The sequence below is a fragment of the Podarcis muralis genome, chromosome 14 (assembly GCF_964188315.1).
Source record: "Podarcis muralis chromosome 14, rPodMur119.hap1.1, whole genome shotgun sequence".
Taxonomy (NCBI): Eukaryota; Metazoa; Chordata; class Lepidosauria; order Squamata; family Lacertidae; genus Podarcis; species Podarcis muralis.
Window position 1 is genome coordinate 27,723,475 of NC_135668.1, and position 17,198 is coordinate 27,740,672.

The 17,198-nt window shown below is 46.0% G+C and overlaps 3 protein-coding genes, 1 long non-coding RNA gene and 5 other non-coding genes across 9 annotated transcripts in view; 2 read left to right on the top strand and 7 right to left on the bottom strand.

Annotated features, from left to right (window-relative positions):
• MAP2K1 (mitogen-activated protein kinase kinase 1) overlaps positions 1 to 1,604 on the top strand; it is a 41,510-nt gene extending 39,906 nt beyond the window's left edge. Inside the window, exon 11 of the mRNA XM_028707032.2 lies at positions 180 to 1,604. Within this exon, the coding sequence (XP_028562865.1) occupies positions 180 to 293 (114 nt within the window). The 3' untranslated portion in view covers positions 294 to 1,604. The remainder of the gene's footprint in view (positions 1 to 179) is intronic.
• Positions 1,527 to 8,043, bottom strand: SNAPC5 (small nuclear RNA activating complex polypeptide 5). The gene is made up of 3 exons (XM_028707033.2): positions 7,898 to 8,043; positions 4,413 to 4,502; positions 1,527 to 3,470 (listed from the first exon to the last, which is right to left on the bottom strand). Exons 1-3 carry the CDS (start codon positions 7,985 to 7,987, stop codon positions 3,366 to 3,368), a joined length of 285 nt encoding a protein of 94 aa, XP_028562866.1. The 5' UTR covers positions 7,988 to 8,043; the 3' UTR covers positions 1,527 to 3,365.
• A 214-nt stretch (positions 8,044 to 8,257) lies between these two features.
• LOC144325523 (uncharacterized) lies at positions 8,258 to 14,745 on the top strand. The gene is made up of 2 exons (XR_013390697.1): positions 8,258 to 8,380; positions 14,371 to 14,745. It is a non-coding gene; the product is annotated as an uncharacterized LOC144325523 (long non-coding RNA).
• Positions 10,906 to 17,085, bottom strand: RPL4 (ribosomal protein L4). The gene is made up of 10 exons (XM_028706994.2): positions 16,941 to 17,085; positions 14,619 to 14,790; positions 14,186 to 14,292; positions 13,739 to 13,877; positions 13,174 to 13,298; positions 12,767 to 12,896; positions 12,318 to 12,474; positions 11,693 to 11,776; positions 11,228 to 11,348; positions 10,906 to 11,142 (listed from the first exon to the last, which is right to left on the bottom strand). Exons 1-10 carry the CDS (start codon positions 16,941 to 16,943, stop codon positions 10,993 to 10,995), a joined length of 1,188 nt encoding a protein of 395 aa, XP_028562827.2. The 5' UTR covers positions 16,944 to 17,085; the 3' UTR covers positions 10,906 to 10,992.
• LOC114585005 (small nucleolar RNA SNORD18) lies at positions 12,639 to 12,709 on the bottom strand. Its single transcript, XR_003703780.1, has one exon. It is a non-coding gene; the product is annotated as a small nucleolar RNA SNORD18 (small nucleolar RNA).
• Positions 12,965 to 13,031, bottom strand: LOC114585006 (small nucleolar RNA SNORD18). Its single transcript, XR_003703781.2, has one exon. It is a non-coding gene; the product is annotated as a small nucleolar RNA SNORD18 (small nucleolar RNA).
• On the bottom strand, positions 13,947 to 14,046 carry LOC114585007 (small nucleolar RNA SNORD16). Its single transcript, XR_003703782.1, has one exon. It is a non-coding gene; the product is annotated as a small nucleolar RNA SNORD16 (small nucleolar RNA).
• On the bottom strand, positions 14,373 to 14,444 carry LOC114585004 (small nucleolar RNA SNORD18). The gene has a single exon (XR_003703779.2). It is a non-coding gene; the product is annotated as a small nucleolar RNA SNORD18 (small nucleolar RNA).
• On the bottom strand, positions 14,866 to 14,966 carry LOC114585008 (small nucleolar RNA SNORD16). Its single transcript, XR_003703783.2, has one exon. It is a non-coding gene; the product is annotated as a small nucleolar RNA SNORD16 (small nucleolar RNA).
• Positions 17,086 to 17,198: the final 113 nt, after the last annotated feature.

Genomic DNA, 17,198 nt, shown 5'->3' on the forward strand with positions numbered 1-17,198 from the left:
TGGACAGAAGTCACAGTCTTAGGGAAGCTGGTATAAAAAGGGTCCCCTCTGGCCTCTACCTGTGCAAGGAAAATACATTTTGCTGCCTTAATCTGCTTCATGCTAATTATGTAACAACTCCCATGGGAGCCTCAAAGTTGGGCTTTCTTTGTTGTAACCCCCCCTTTTGCATCCTCTAGGTCCACACATTCATAAAGAGATCAGAAGCCGACGAAGTGGATTTTGCAGGCTGGCTGTGTGCCACCATAGGCCTTAACCAGCCTAGCACCCCAACCCACGTGGGAGGAGTCTGAATTTGGAGTCTCCAGGGCAAACAACACACCAAGAGCTCCTGCGGCCGATTCCTTCTGCTCCCGCTCTTCCCGCGCCACCTTCATTCCAAGTGGAGTCTGACCAGGACCTCCCCCTGCAAGACCCACTGAAAGCAAACTGGAATGGCGCCTGGTGGATTTGTGTTCCAAGCTACTTCCTGTTCCAACTGTTTAAAGCTGTTTTGGTCCTGTTTCTCAGAGCTTCTGTCTACTAAAAAAAAAAAGTCTATTCCCCAGCCCATAAACTTCCCTTTAAAAGTGTCTCCCTAATTTTAGCATGTGCCAAATTCTCTCCCCCATTCCCCGTCTCTTTTATTTCCTCTTTAGGGTTCTAAATGAACAGCTGTTGTGTTTGATTCCTTATTTGTTAACTGACCAAACATGTGATGCTTTAAGTGATAGCGATATGGCAAATTTGGCACTGGATGTTGGGATATCCTTTCAACAAGTAGGAAATCCTGCTGGAGCTGCTTCCTTCTCACCTCTGCTGGGTTGTTTTGACCGTGAGCCTTTTGTGACTTTGGTGGTACTTTCCCCCAAGCCTTGCTTAGCCAGTGTTGTGGGCAGAACAGTTCAGAGATGCCCCAAGTCCAGCCTCCCCTGAAGCATGTCTTTGCTGCTGCTAATCTGAGATTGAAGTTATGAATAATGGCTCTGATATTTTGGTTTGTATAACAGACTCTTGGTAAATGTGAGTAGGACCCTGTGCCGTAGACTGCTGCCACCCCCCGCCCCCAGGTCAACACATAGAAATCTGTTGGCACTTCTATTTATTTTTAAGTGTCTCGTTGCATATGTTTGGGATTTGCTTAGTGGTATACATCTGTCCCCTTCTGGTTAATTTGGTACAGGCAGCTGCCCGTTTATGCACATTCAATATGTGTGAGACCAAACCTGGAAGTGACCTGGAAATGTCCTAAAGACACCACTGAAACATCATTTAAAAAGGGCAGAACGGTGTTTGTGGGCTTTTTCAATGGGTTTCGATTATGCGCAATTTCACTGATGCGCACGGTGCCTCGGAACATAACCCCCGTGTAAACAGGGGGGCTGCCTGTATCTGTATTTTGAGAACAGGTGATGAAAGAACTATTTATCTCAGCCAGAATCAAAGACTTTTTGAAGAATGAGTAATAAATGATAATAATCATAATACACATCAGAATGGTTTCCCTTCTAGGTCAGCTGATGTTTGATATGACAAATTGTGCATACTTAAGTGTTTGAAAATTCTTTTAATCATTTTTATTATTTCAGGTGTTTCATCTTACACTAATAAATGTCATGAAGTTACTCCAGGGAGTGGGTTATTAATTGTGGTTCGTTGGTATCAAGACGGATTCAAGGCGTTTGGGCAAAGGGGGGGGGGAGGAGAGGTTTGCTACTCCAGTGCTGCCCTTTGAGATCTGCACACCCTCCTCCTCCCGGGCACATTGTCACGCATTCAGTTTGTAGATTTCCTTCCATTCTTCCTTGTGGCACATCAAGCTAACCTCTTCAGCGCATAGCTAAGCGATAGAATTCGCTACCGCAAGATGTAGCAATCGCCACCGACTTGGGTGGCTTGAAAAGAGGATTAGACAAATTCATGTAGGATAAGGCTATCAATGTCTTATCAGCCACAATGGTAATATATTACAACTCCCAGTATCCGTGCATGCCAGTGGCTAGCAATTTCAAGTGGGGAGAATGGGGCAATTTATAAAGCTACACACCCACCCACCCGACTATTAGTTGGGAGTATATGTGCTGCTTGCAGTTGTTCACTCCACCTCAAAGCCTGTGACAGAAAAGGAGATCCCCCAGCTGTTTGCACACATCTGTATGGTCATACATCTGGGTTTAGCCCCACTCCCTTGGGTGATGTTCAGCTATTACACCGTAAACTAGCACATGTGAAATCCTGACACTGGATCACAGACACATGAAACAGACAACCAAAACCCCTCAGGCCCCTCTCTGGTCTTGCCTAAGCCCACTTTTTTTGCCTGCACCTGGGAAGAGGAAGAGCAGGGGAAAGCACCTGGGGCTGAAAAGGACTTAGAAGAAAAACATCCAGGAGCACAACCAGCTTCACTTCCCTAAGAGGAAGCAGCACTGCTGGGTTGGCAGGTAGGAAGAATCAGCTTCTTCTGCCATAGCAGCACAGAGCTAAGGGAGGCTAGAAAGAGAAGCACTTCAGCTCTGAGGACCAACAGCCACTGCAGGCACTCAGCACCCTTGATCACAAGTACAGCACTTGTTTCCAGCAGGACCTATCTTAAAAACCCTTCAGTAGAAGCCCAAGGTATTTTAGACACACTCCAGAAGATGGGCTTGTTGCAATCAAGCCTGTGGTTGCCAAACTAAGCAGTAAGGGGGAGGGATACTTGGGCACCTCATTCAAGGCAAGAAACCCCTGATTTTAGGAAGATCAACAGACTCCTCTCTATTTTGTACACAAATACGATCCGCTGACTTTTGCTGAAAGGAACACCGTTCCATATGCCCACTTCAGAAGTAAAAGCTCCTGTCTCAAAATGTTCCCCATTATTACTTGTAGACAATACATAAAATGTTCAAAGTTTCATACCATGGGTTGGAATCAAAGGAAATTGTTGCTTTTTGTGAATGCCACAGCAAATGCTACATGCAAGAAAAGTCCCAAAGTACCGTTTCCGTTTGTAGTATTTGAGGTTGGATAGTGCCATTGGCTTAGACTTGATGCTTTTTCATCTTATTTTCACCAGCAGCAGAAGCTGCCAAGGATAGATTATTGCTTTGGGAGGAGTTGCGTGTTGGACTTTTCCCAAATGCTACTTGGCTCAAAGAGTGTGTTTGTGTTTAAAAGGAATCATGCTACATAGTGATGCATCGACACTGCATTCTCCCAACACCCGCCACAGTTCATCACCACCTCTGGAAGCCTTTGGGAAACCCAGATGCACTTGTGAATACTGTTTGGTCTCTGTAGCACCAAGCAAAGTCCAATGAAGTAATTTGCTTGAATGGTGGTGGACAGGGAGGTTCCTGAGTTTGGGAGGAAAAGGCTGTCAGGCTGCTGCATGCTCCACTTCATGAATCGGATTCCTCCTCCTCTTCCTCCTCCTCCTCTTCCTCTTCACTGACATGCATTTGCAACTGCAATTTAGTTTGATTGATAGCAGCTTCGTTGTCCATCTGTCCCGTGAGCATGCATAAAATATAAAAAACCCAGTTACTTCAGGACAAAGAACGCAAACCAGAAGCGCCCTCTTATTTGAGAGATGCAACAATGTGCATAGCTAAAGGTAAAGGGACCGCTGACCATTAGGTCCAGTCATGACCGACTCTGGGGTTGCGGCGCTCATCTCGCTTTATTGGCCGAGGGAGCCGGTGTACAGCTTCCGGGTCATGTGGCAGCATGACTAAGCCTCTTCTGGCGAACCAGAGCAGTGCACGGAAACACTGTTTACCTTCCCGCCAGAGCGGTACCTCTTTATCTACTTGCACTTTGACGTGCTTTCGAACTGCAAGGTTGGCAGGAGCAGGGACCAAGCAACGGGAGCTCACCCCGTCGCGGGGATTCAAACTGCCGACCTTCTGATTGGCAAGTCCTAGGCTCTGTGGTTTAACCCACCCGCGGCACCTGAACAATGTGCATAAACACCCCCAAATACATAGTTCCAGTTTACCTGCAGGGTTGCCAAAGCTCATAGGTTCCCGCTTGGCTGTTTCAATTTGTGGAACAGACACTGGTGCCACAAAATACTCATTCCACACTTGTTTTGTGTGTCAGCAATGGCTACCTTTGACTCCCTGGGGTGACCAGGGGATGGAAGAAATTGAAAAGGAACAGTTCTTTAAAGAAAATGACATGTTTTTTTCTGCCTCTCTCCTGGTGCTACTCCCCACCCCCCACTCTTAGTGTGTCAGCAATGCTACGGGGACCATTCAGCTGGCTCAAATCCATTTTGGCACAGGAGGCATTCTCCTTTCCAGGCAGGGGGAAATAAACACTAAAAGGATTAGCGGATGGTATGTTGCACCTCCTCACCAGCATTCGATCAGGGCCAGTTGTCTCTCTTGGCAACCTGACACTGCCTTCCTCCCAAAAGAGAACAGCGGGGAGCGGGAACTTACGTTCTGATGCTCCTCCATCTCGGTATCGGGAGGTACGGTCATTTTTCCTTCCCTGGCGCTGATCATGGATTGAAGGGCCAACTCTTCCACCTAGAAATGTTTTAAAGAACAGTGAAAGCAGCACAGCCAAAATGTTAAAACCAGCAAGTTCACCCTTCGGCAACCTGGCGCTCTCTACAGCTGGCACCAATAGAAGTTGAGAGTCCAAAACATCTGGAGGGCACCAGGATGGCAAAGTCTGTTCTCGTTCACCACCCAACGCTAGGGGAAATTAGCATGATGCTGGTGAAATAGCTCAGTCGGTAGAGCATGAGACTCCTAAACTCAGGGTTGTGGGTTCAAACCACACATTAGCCAAAAGATTCCTGCATTGCAGGGGGTTGGACTAGATGGCCCTCGTGGTCCCTTCCAACTCTACAAATCTATGATTCTATGAACACCAAGATTCAAATCTTCTAAGCTCTCGGGAGTTGCCTTAGACCAAGTCAGACCATTGGTCCACCTAGCTCAGTCTTTCCCAGCTGTACCTGGAACCTTCTGCATGCAAAGCAGATGTTCTACCAGTGAGCTACAGCCCCTTTTCCCTGTGGGTAAATTATGCAATTCCCCACCCCAATAAAAAGCAACTTGGCTGGATTCACTAGAAGGTAGGATTGTCAAGAAACAGCAGAACAAGAAACAGCTTACAGCAAACATATTCAGGTGCACAGAGTTAGTTAGTCCTGCTCTTTTGAATATAAAGTCATGTTGACATGTTAAAATGAAGAACAGAAGTATTGGGTTACAGCAGGTGGAGGAGAAAGAGCTCGAACAGGAACGAACTGAGATAACAGGAAGACGGGTAGCTGTAAACAAAATTAAAATTCCCACTTCAAAAGCATTCAAGTTTCATTTTTTTAAAAAAAAGTCCACAGGGATGGATGTGGAGACAGCATTGCCCAGATTTACAAAATTACAAGGATTAGAAATTTAGGGTCGCAGAATTGTAGTGTTGGAAGGGATTTTTAAAAATAACTACTTTTAAAAGAAAGCTGAATTCCATGTTTGCGAAGCACACTTAACAGGCACATGGAATGAAGCCAGCTCTGTCGGTGCCAAAACAATGGCAAGCAAGCATCAGCATAGCATCTAGCACTCTGCACATGCCAGGAAGCTTAAGCTCTAATCTCTTCCGGAAAGTGCATTCCCTAGCGCTCTATTTATAACACTGCCGTGTGTGTGTGTGTGTGTGTGTGTGTGTGTGGTGTTGTTGTTTTTTCCCTTCTCCATACCAGAGCCTTAGCACTCAGCTGAAAGCTGTACTAATGCTCCCAAAACCTTGTGGCATTTAAAGCAAAACACTGCAAACAAACAACCGCGTCTGGTGCAACACTGGCCGAGCCCTTTTATAGCTACAAGTTGCAGAAGAGGAAGCAAACTGCATGGTTTATGGAGAAATTGCACCTTTGAATAAGCACTCTTCATCTGACCTTTGTTTGGAAGACGAAGGAAAAGTTCAAGGGGCTTAAAAGACTACACCAGGCTTGGGGAAACCTGTAGTCCTCCAGCTGCTGTTGGACTACAACTCCCATCAGCCCTGGCTAAAATGGCCAGGAGTCTCTCTCAGTCCTACCTGGAGATACTGGGGATTGAACCTGAATGCAGAATTCTACCACAAAGCTATGGCCCTCCCCCCCCCCGGAACATCTGGAAAGTCAAAGCTTCCTTACTCCGGGGCTACGCACACAAAGTTGTGGGTTCAGAGCTTTAAGGGAAGCTATCTTTTGATGTTAGGTTGGTTACTGTAAGGAGCAAGGCTGCCTAATTTACAGCAACTTCCTTATGGGATTTCTTCTTTGGGGGAGCTTCAAGAGAGGATATAAATATGTAAATATCTAAATTATTATGTATGCCTATACAGCTTTCTGATATGGCTGTTATCTTTTCATATTGGGTGATCTCCAACTGAGTCACACTAAGGCTAAGTATGGTCTGCTGTGAATAGGTGTAATGTTGGATAGGACCCATTCAAATGCCAATATTGCCTAGCAAGTCATATTGAGCAATATGGGAATTTTCTTTGAAGAGTGAGCTTCAGGTGGGAGAGAGAATGAGTGATATTCAATGTGAGCTGTACACAAAATAGATCCACAGAAATCAGTGAACTTAAGTAACTCAAGTTCATTTCAATGGGTCTACTCTTGAGTATGACAAAAAAGAATTGTTGCAGGAAGAGGATGGATAGTGCACAAGAGCTGAGGAGAAGGCAGGCCTAAGGGCTCCTATTGAAATGAGTAAAAAATAGAGGCCTACTATTGTGAAAACAGCTGAATAAAGAGAAGAGGAAGGAAAGGGTTTGATTCTTAAGTCACATCCATACCGTACATTTCAAGCACATGACTTCTCCCAAATAATCTTCGGAACTATATTTTAAGGGCACTAGGAATTGTAGCTCTGTAAATTCCCAGGATTCTTTGGGGGAAGCCATGTACCTGAAATGTATGTTGTGGATATTCCCTTATTTGCATAAACACATGCATGCTACAGAGGCAAATGAGAACATCTAGGAACATAAAATGGACCCATATAAAAACAAATAAAGAGCCCTCCTATGTTAGCCCAAGAACCTCCACCTAACCCAGCATATGCCAATCTGGTGCCCTCCAGTTGTGTAGACTGCAACTTTCTCAAGCATGGGATCCTCTGTAACATAGGAGGCTGCCTTATATAGAACAGGCGCTGGGCCTCTCCAGCTCAGTACTGTACTGTCTATCCTAGGCATGGAGAACTGCAACCCTCCAGCTGACATCAGCCTTCTCCTTGCACCATCCCTGGCCATTGGCTACGATGGCTGGGGCTGATGGGGACATCCAACATGTGGGAGGACTACATATTCCCCACCCCGGACCTGAAATGATTCCAATAAGATGCATAATAAAATCTAATATATTTTCAGCCAAAAGGAAAGCAGTGCCTAACCTGGTGATAACCAAATGAGCAATGTTAAGGAGGGAGCTGCAGCTCAAGATAGGAAAAGAGGTGTTACGGGAACACCTAGCTACATTAAATGAATTCGAATTTCCGGGACCTGATGGGCTGCACCCAAGGGTAATAAAGGACGCTGCAAGGCAGATCCTCTACCACGGCGCTGGCCCGTTGCAGCCAAAGCCTGGGTTCTGCCAGCAAACCCACAGCCGTGGTCCCCAAATAAGCCTCATTTTGCATGGAAGGGGATCAAAAAACCCACCGCCCAGAACTCGCTGACCGCACGTCCCTCCACCCCTGCTGACGGGCTGCACTCGCCAGGCGTTTGCCCCGAGCGCAGCTCAAACACGGGTTGAGGAAACGCGTGCACACGTGCACCTGCACACACACACACCCAAGGGTCTAAATTGCATATGCAAATTAACCCCCTTCCCCACCCCACCCATAGAGACGGGCCCAGAAAGCCTCTCTCCCCTCCCCCCTCCAGCTCCTCTTCTTTCAAACCGCGCCCCCCCTCGGACCTTGAGCCGGTTGAGCTGATCGTGCAGTGCCGCCTTGACCCGCAGCAACGTCTCCTCCTCCTTGCGCAGCTCCTGCAGGCGGCTCAGCATCCTGCTTCTGCTGCTGCTGCTGCTGCCGCCGCCGCCGCCACTTCAGGCCGCGTAGAGTGATGACGCTACCTTTGTCGCGGCCGCTCGCCTACCCGGAAGGAGGCAGCGCCATCTTGCTTGAGGGCGGAAGTGCTCAAAGTTCCGCCGGATGGCTGCCGCGGAAATCCTTTTCGGCAATCCCTTTCTATTGGTCGCTCCGCTTTCCGAAAGAAAGGGGCGGGCCGCCTACGGGATCTCCCATTCTGCACTTCGGGGAGGGCGTGGGCAGGGAGTCACGCTTGCTTCTAATTTAGCGGACCGGTTTACCCATTGCAGCGGCATAATTTCTCATCGCAAAGGGAAGCGAGGGAAAGAAATTTCTTTTCTGGGTCCTCTCCTGCATCAGGATGAGAGGTAGCGCATAACGGAACAGATTTAGCTAGAATGTTTCCAATTCTATCCTCTGTTGTATTTAAAATAGCAAACCTGCTGTTGTAGTAGCCCTTCTGTAGCTCAGGGTCTGCTAGTGGGGTAAAGGTAAAGGTAAAGGTACCCCTGCCCGTACGGGCCAGTCTTGACAGACTCTAGGGTTGTGCGCTCATCTCACTCTATAGGCCGGGAGCCAGCGCTGTCCGCAGACACTTCCGGGTCACGTGGCCAGCGTGACAAGCTGCATCTGGCGAGCCAGCGCAGCACACGGAACGCCGTTTACCTTCCCGCCAGTAAGCGGTCCCTATTTATCTACCTGCACCCGGGGGTGCTTTTGAACTGCTAGGTTGGCAGGCACTGGGACCGAGCAACGGGAGCGCACCCCGCCACGGGGATTCGAACCGCCGACCTTTCGATCGGCAAGCCCTAGGCGCTGAGGCTTTTACCCACAGCGCCACCCGCGTGGGGTAGTGGGGTAGAAGAGCTGAATATATTGCCAATTCATTTCACATCTGGCAACCAATGCGCTCCATTGGTTTCAGATAGTACTTGGGTAGTCTGTTGTTGTTGTTTAGTCGTTTAGTCGTGACCGACTCTTCGTGACCCCATGGACCAGAGCACGCCAAGCACTCCTGTCTTCCACTGCCTCCCGCAGTTTAGTCACTCATGTTTGTGGCTTCGAGAACACTGTCCAGCCATCTCATCCTCTGTCGTCCCCTTCTCCTTGCGCCCTCCATCTTTCCCAACATCAGGGTCTTTTCCAGGGAGTCTTCTCTTCTCACGAGGTGGCCAAAGTATTGGAGCCTCAGCTTCACGATCTGTCCTTCAGGGCTGATTTCCTGAAGAATGGATAGGTTTGATCTTGCAGTCCATGGGACTCTCGAGAGTCTCCTCCAGCACCATAATTCAAAAGCACCAATTCTTCAGTGATCAACCTTCTTTATGCCCCAGCTCTCACTTCCATACATCACTACTGGGAAAACCATGGCTTTAACTATACGGACCTTTGTTGGTAAGGTGATGTCTCTGCTTTTTAGGATGCTGTCTAGGTTTGCCATCGCCTTTCTCCCAAGGAGCAGGCGTCTTTTAGTTTTGTGACTGCTGTCACCATCTGCAGTGATAATGGAGCCCAAGAAGGTAAAATCTCTCACTGCCTCCATTTCTTCCCCTTCTATTTGCCAGGAGGTGATGGGCCCAGTGGCCATGATCTTCGTTTTTTTGATGTTGAGCTTCAGACCATATTTTGCACACTCCTCTTTCACCCTCATTAAAATGTTCTTTAATTCCTCCTCACTTTAGACTTGGGTAGTCTAAAAACCCCAATTTTTCATGCCCCTCTAGTGGCTATGGTGGTTTTTACCAGATGTATTTAGTGTATACTCAATTCAGACCAAACTACACCTCGATGCCAGATGTGAAATATATTGGCATTATTTTCAGCTCTCCTACCCAGTGGTGTAGCGTGGGTTGTCAGCACCCGGGGCAAGGCAAGTAATTTGCGCCCCCTAACCAATGGATTTGCCCTAACCCCAGATGTTGCGCCCGGCCCCCCCTGCACCCCCCACGCTATGCCACTGCTCCTACCCCACTGCACCACCTCCATTCTTCTGTAGACTAAGTTTTCATAGTTGAGCACTGCCTCATGGCTTAAGGTACAGGCTTACTTTTACTAGGACTGCATAGCTACCCTTCTGCACTTTCTAAGCAGCAGTTCAAAAGATTGAACATGTCAGAAGTTGCAAACTGAACCTCTACCAGAAAAAAATCCCAGAACTGGCTGAGTGCTTTACTTTGTGTATTCCTTCATATTTACTATTGGCACTATTTCTATAGCAATGAGCTTTCCTCAACTAAGTTTAAAAAGGATTTATAGCCCATCCTTCCATTCTATATATTCAGTGGTCAGGGGCAATCTACAATTATTCCCAGAACATACAGAATCAAAACTGCATGTCAAGTGCAACCTGCTCTGCATCATGTACATAAAAGGAAATCTGATGCAGAATCAGCAACTTTGAAAGCAGTCTCTAGTCAAGTGTTTTGTGATATCACATTAACTGCAAGTTGTATTTCCACTTATGCCCATTTAAAAGCCCTTTTCAATATTTTATCCCTAGAACTCCCTCCAACGCCCATTCCACATTACTGATGCCAGTTTTCATGAGTTTGCATCCTAATTAAATCCATCACCTCAAAACTTCCATCTTTCCTTCCCCTCCAATTTTGTTCCGACTCCAAATTATATCTGTTATAACTTGGTTTTGTGTGTCAGAATTCTTCTGAAGAGTAACTCACAAGTCCTATCGCTCCACTTCAGAGTAGTTTATGGGGTACTATAAATAACATGGTATCCAAAAGATATGTTTTGATATGTCTTTATAACACATGCAAGTAATCTTAGGTCTCTGGCTAAACCATTCCATAAAAATCTTATTTACTGGCTCCTGAATTTCCATTCCATTCTTTCAGGACTGAAGGGCATCAGTGCAAATGATTAGTAAAGACAGCACTCTGGATAGATTTGTTTTTTATTAACTGTAATCCACAGTACAGCCCTTTTCAGCACTGAAGCAGAGAAGTGCCAATGCTTGTCTTATTTATGCTGCAGTTTCCTTCTTTTTAGCTGCAGCTTCCTTCTTTTTAGCTGCAGTTTCCTTCTTTTTAGCTGCAATTTCTGTCTTTTTAGCTGCAGCTGCAGCCTCAACCTTTGCTTTGCCCTTTGCCGCTTTCTCTTCTCTGAGCTTGTGCTGTAGGGAAAAATTAAGATGGTTATACTCCGCAATGTTCTGAAAACAGGAAATTTAATTTCAACCCAATTTTTACCCCACTTACATTCTTAGCATGGCGCAAAATGGTGTTGCGTCTCATAGTCTTGGCATATGGATTCAGTTTAATCATAACTCTCAAATTCTTCAGTGGATTCTTCTTAAGAACTCTGCGGTGAATCTTTTTCCTGCAGAAGGTGGTTGGATGAGTACATAGCCCTTTTATTCATAGCCTAGTCATCACCATCATGCAGTGCAGATGGGTTAGATTATATACAGCTCAATGACAACAACAAAAAGAAAAAAAGGAATTCCTAAGCTCTGTTAGGATGCCAAACACAGATACTAGGGAGAGAATCTGTGCGCAACTAGAAAAATACTGCTACACAATATGACAGAGATTCAAATCTAAAATTCCCTCTTGAAGCTTCATTTCCCCTTATCTGTGTTCCAGAAAACATCCAGTGTATCTCACTTATAGCACTGCTTAAGGATTACTATTTTAAGTTGAAAATTTAAAACAAACACTAACTTTGGTGCACGGAGGGCCTTCTGGATCTCTGGGCTTTTCAAGATTCTTCCAAGATCTGTATTGGTCATCTTGTGCATTGGCAGGCTGCATTTAAATACAGGCATGTTACAGTTTTAGCACTGAACTCTCACACACAAATACATTTCATCTCCTTTTAGTTACTGATGAGTACAAGTAGTAGTCATTATTTGCATGAGCACCCTTCCATTTGTCATTAAGTAGGCCTGGGCAGAATTCCCAATGGCAGAGTACAAAATGTGACAATTTCTCACTCAAATAGGGGAACCTCAGTCACACACAACCATGCTTCTACCGACCCCTGCCCCAACTGGGATTTGAACCCATTTCCACTATTTCCTACAGCCCTTCCTCACCCAAGCCAATGCCTTGGAGAAGTGGGAACCATCCACTGTCTGCCACCCTCTCCTCGATAAGGTGTTTTTCGGCCTGAAAAGGAGGCATTAAGGAGGAATGGCAACTATTATGGGATTTTCCAGTGAGCATACTGAACAGTCACCAAGCCTACTACAATACTTGAAACTCCCAATTTATTTGTAGGGCAATTAACACTTCTAACCACTAGTGAGGCTAAGCAAACCCAACCAGAACCTAAAAACAAGCTTACTTGTAGTTACTCTTCAGGGTGGCTGGCTTACGCCAGGTGCCATACAAGTCATCCAACTTGCGGAAAGCACTTTCAGTCCAAATGCAGAAACGTCCAACATGGCCACCAGGAGCAAGTCTTAAAAGGTTCAACTTGTTGACATCAAGAAGGGTAATCCCTGTTAGATAAGAGCACAGTGTGCGTGTTTTAAGTACACATGTTCACTATTCTGATTAATGAATTGTTTTCTTACTGCCAAATACATCGGACCTAGAAGATAAAAGGACCATGATGCGGCTCTTAACCATATTCCCACCTAAACATTCGCCCCAGTCTGGGTATTTAGTCAGAACCTCCACCAAATCATGTGTTTCATAAACACGGACCAATGAAGTGGAATATCATCATTTTTTACACCCCTCCAGCCTACAACCTCCCTCATGCATCTTGCATAGTAATTCAAAAGCTACCTGGGATGTTCCTGAAAGCTTTTATGATGCCATTGTCCTCGTTGTAAATAATGCAGGGTCCCCTGCGCTGGATGCGACGGCGGTTCCTCATTTTTCCCTTGCCTGCACGCATACGCTGGGAGGCATAGACCTGGGTGGAAACAAACATTTTGTGTAAAAACCAAGTAACCACTTTCAGGGTTAACAACTGTGCTTCTGCAACTCAGAACTTCACAATCATCACTGTTCATCTGAAACACGGACCAGTGAAAATTCATCATTTTGCAGAAGCAACAGCAATCAGATTGCTGAATGCTTTTATCTAAATGAAGCTTTTTTTTAAAAAAAAAAAAGTTCTTGGATTAGTTAAGCACACACACACACACTCCTCTACCACCCCTTATTTTTGCAGTCAACACTCAACACACCTTTTTGATATCATTCCAGGCCTTCAGCTTCTTAAGCAGTAGAACAGCTTCCTTTGTTTTCTTGTAGCCCTCGACTTTGTCTTCAACCACCAAAGGAAGTTCTGGAATCTCCTCAATGCGATGGCCTGTTAAGATAGCACATTTTAGATTTTAGTGCACACTGACTACAATGGCAAATAAACAACCAGCACCACTAAATGTCTGGGTTCATTAATGAGCACCAGGATAGCAAAAAACCTGCACTCTAAGCCTGTTCACCTGAAAACCCACTTATAACACCCCAATGTCTCCCTAAGTACTCTAAACTGTCCTCCAGACTCATCAGTCACCTTCTATTCCCAGGGTGGTTAAACTGCAAAAGTTGTTGGACTACAAGTCATCATTCCTGACCACTGGCCGTGTTCGCTGAGGCCGACTGGAATTGGTGGTCTGCAACATCTGGAGTTACATGCTCTGTAAAAGGTGCTCTGCTTCCTATAAATGTGGGCTAGAAACTGTCCCACAATTACAACTATGTCACATATAATAAGTACATGAATGGCCCTACATAAAACAACATACTTGCCTTTGGACAGAACAAGTGCCGGAAGGGATGAAGCTGCCAGAGCAGAGCAGATGGCATAGCGCTTCTGCGGTACGTTCACCCTACGATGCCAGCGTCGCCAAGTCTTGGTTGGGGCAAACATGCGGCCTCCACGACACATCTATTTGTCAAGTGTAAAGGATGGAACCAAAGTATATTCTTGTGGAAGATCCACCCCCTCTTTCAGTCTTGCTCAGAGTTAGCTGATCATCAACCATCTGTACCAGCCTGATGACAGCAGGCAACTGTCACTGTATACAGAGTAAGGCGCAAATTACGACATCATGGCAAGTACGATCCCTCTATTTCTAACCAGTTTCTAGACACACAATACATACTATCACAATGCTGGTAAAAATCATTATATTTCAATTGATTAGCTTTGCTCTTGAGGACATAATCAGAAAGGGCAGCCAGAGTCAAGGATACATTGCCAAAAGCACCCTGGCCAGATCGATGAGTTCCACCTCCACGAACCCTTGGGATACGAGCAACAGCTCTTCCAGTACCCCAAGATTCAGCACTGGTCTGATGACCTGAAAAGAAAAGAAGCATGCCATTAAATAATTACTGATCACCATGTTCTATGTCATTTTCCTGAAGTTGTTTAACAGCCAACATCAGAACTTCCACTGATATCACAGAGCTCAAAAACACGGACCAATGAAGTGGAATTTCATCATTTCAGCAAGGTATATATTTATTTTTATACCATAAAGATGACTTTTAAAACTGACTTGAAGTAACAAGCCAAGACTTTTATTCAGTCAGGTTTTCAGAAATTATATCCAAAAAGCTTTTTAAAAAAATAAGATGTGTATGTGAAATTTTCAATCCCCAGTGGTATTGGTACAGCTCTTACCTGCAAGCTCGCTGACAGCATAGGGTTGCCTGTTGTTTTTCCGCAAGTTGGTATGAACGAAGTTCACAATATCTGGACGAATTGGAGCTTTGAACACAGCAGGCATAGTGACATTTTTACCCGAAACTTCCCCCTTTTCGGAATATACCGAAACCAAAGGACGAGTACAAGCCTGGGGATGGGGAGAGAAGCAAATTCTCAAATACAAGCAACTGGTGTTATTGCAGTTCAGCGACGGCACAAATATTGCTCAGTTTCAGACAGTCGTCAGCTCAACGGCAACAGCGAGTGGACAGCAGGCTACTGCCCCTGAAGACCGGATAGGACGCAAATTACAACATCATAGCAATATGTGCACTCACGCAATGTAATGCATTCTTGCACCTAGCATAAAAATGCTTGTTATGTTAAATAAAGAATGAACATACAAGTATTTTGGCTTATTTTTTAGACTCTCAGATGTCAGGGATTGAGAACCTGCAGCCCTCTATATCATCCATACAATGCAACTCCTGTCCACTACTCAGGTCTTCTACTGGACTGCCATGAAACTGTTGGATCTGCTGACCACTTAAGCAAGCAAGTTATAGAAGACACTGTCTGTAGGCAACTTTCCTCCACATTCCAAGTACGTATACTACTTTGAACAAACAAAAGTCAAGCTGCCATGGATCATCTTGTTTTCTCATCTGATTTTTAAAGGTTATTTATGATATAATCATTTTGTAGTTTTAGACTATTTGTGGTTTGTTTTTAATCTTTTAAAAAAGTTTTCTATTATAATTTCGGCATCCAGTTTCCCTCAGTTGCCAAATGCATGCCTCTGAAAGCCTGACAAACAAGGTTAAAAAACAGCTACTGCACTTTTTATCCTGCCCTGCCACATGCAACTGGTATTCAGAGGCATATTCTGTCTGAACATGTTCAATTTAGCCATCAAGAATATAGGTATTTAACACACAGCATTGATAAGCCCATTTTGCATGAATTAATCTAACCCTTTTAGCCTCTAACAGGTAATGTAGAGCAGCAGCAGAGACTGAACTATGGAGTCCTGGTGCAAATCTTGTTTCTGCTCTCAACTCACTAAGTAGTCTTAGGGAAGCTGCAACACTCTCAACATCAGCTGCACTTGGAAGTTCTATACTATTGTTGCTATTAACCATTTTAATAAATATTTACATCATTGTAAGTTACGTGTATGGTTTCTAGACATTAGAAAACATTCTAGACATTCCCTTGAGGCCAATGGGAAAGTTAGAAAAATAGGAAAACTGGAACATAGGCAATACTTATTTTACTGTTTCAACTACAATGTGTCATATGTAACTTAGTGCAATTAATTTTATATGCTGTCTGACATATTTATGATGAAAGCATGTAGCAATTCTATGCATATTTATTGAATTTAGTGTAGTTAACTCACAGGTAAGCACATATAGAATGAAAGCCCAAGTATAAACATGCTGGCTTAGTAAATGCAAATTTCCAGCATAGGATAACTTATCATCTGAGAGGCGGATGGCGGTGGTGGTTGTAAATTTCAGGGAGTTAAAAAATGCATTACTGAATTAGTCCTCTCACGAAGACGGCAGCACCTTTGGGGAGCTCAGAAGCATCTTGGGACTAGAAATACTGTATATAGGTCTACAGCAGACGGGAGGGGGCGGAATGTGCCCCTCTCCAGTTGCTGCTGGGCCCCAAATCCCAGCCAAAGTGGTGAATAGTCAGGAACGGACTCCAGCACGACCCTCTTCTGCTGCCGTAGACCCGCCTTGCCGCGCATCTTTAAGCGATGAAGGCCATGTCTCTTGCGCTCGGGTGCTGATCGCGAGTTTTCCGCTGTGGGAACAGGATGCCGGACTAGGCCGGCCACTGACTCTTCCTTTGTGTGACTTAAAATTAAAGTCACTCAATCCAATGAGCGGTGGATGGGAGAGAGGGAAAAACGAGGAGCCGGGGGGGGATTATTCCTTCCAGGCCTCGGCATCCCCAGCGCTATCGGCTCCAGGCTGCGTCCCTCTTTCCTAGCTAAAGGCCCTCCCTCAGGTCGCGGTCGGTGCGAGCGGGGAGGAAGACAAGCGAGCCAGGCAGCCGCAGGAGCGGGCACTGGGCCTGCCCTCCCGAGTCAGCCAGGCCTCCACGCGGCGGCTTCTCCGCTCCAAAATGGCGCCCGGCCGGCCTGTAACGCCGCTTCTCCTCTCCGCACCGCCCGACTTATTCCCATTCTCCTCCTTTCCGCCCGCCATGGCGGCCTCCCCGCGACCACTCTGCCTCCCCAGCCTCACCTCCGGCAGAGCCCCCGGCCCCTTCCCTGCTCACCATGATGGCGACTAGCGGAGGAGCCCCTCACGCTGGCTTCTCTCACCAACTCGGCCCCAGCCGGAAAAGGAAGGACTGCTCGCGGCCGCTCCTCTTTTGCTTCTTGCGCACCTTTCCGCTCACAGCTCCGCCCTCCTTCTCCCCCCCCCCCGCCCCGCCCAGCGGATTGAAATCTCGGCGGCCTCTTTTTTCTTCCCTGGGCGTAAATCTCCTCGCTGCCGCTTTCTTTGAAGAAAACTGAGGAAAGAGCGCCTTCGC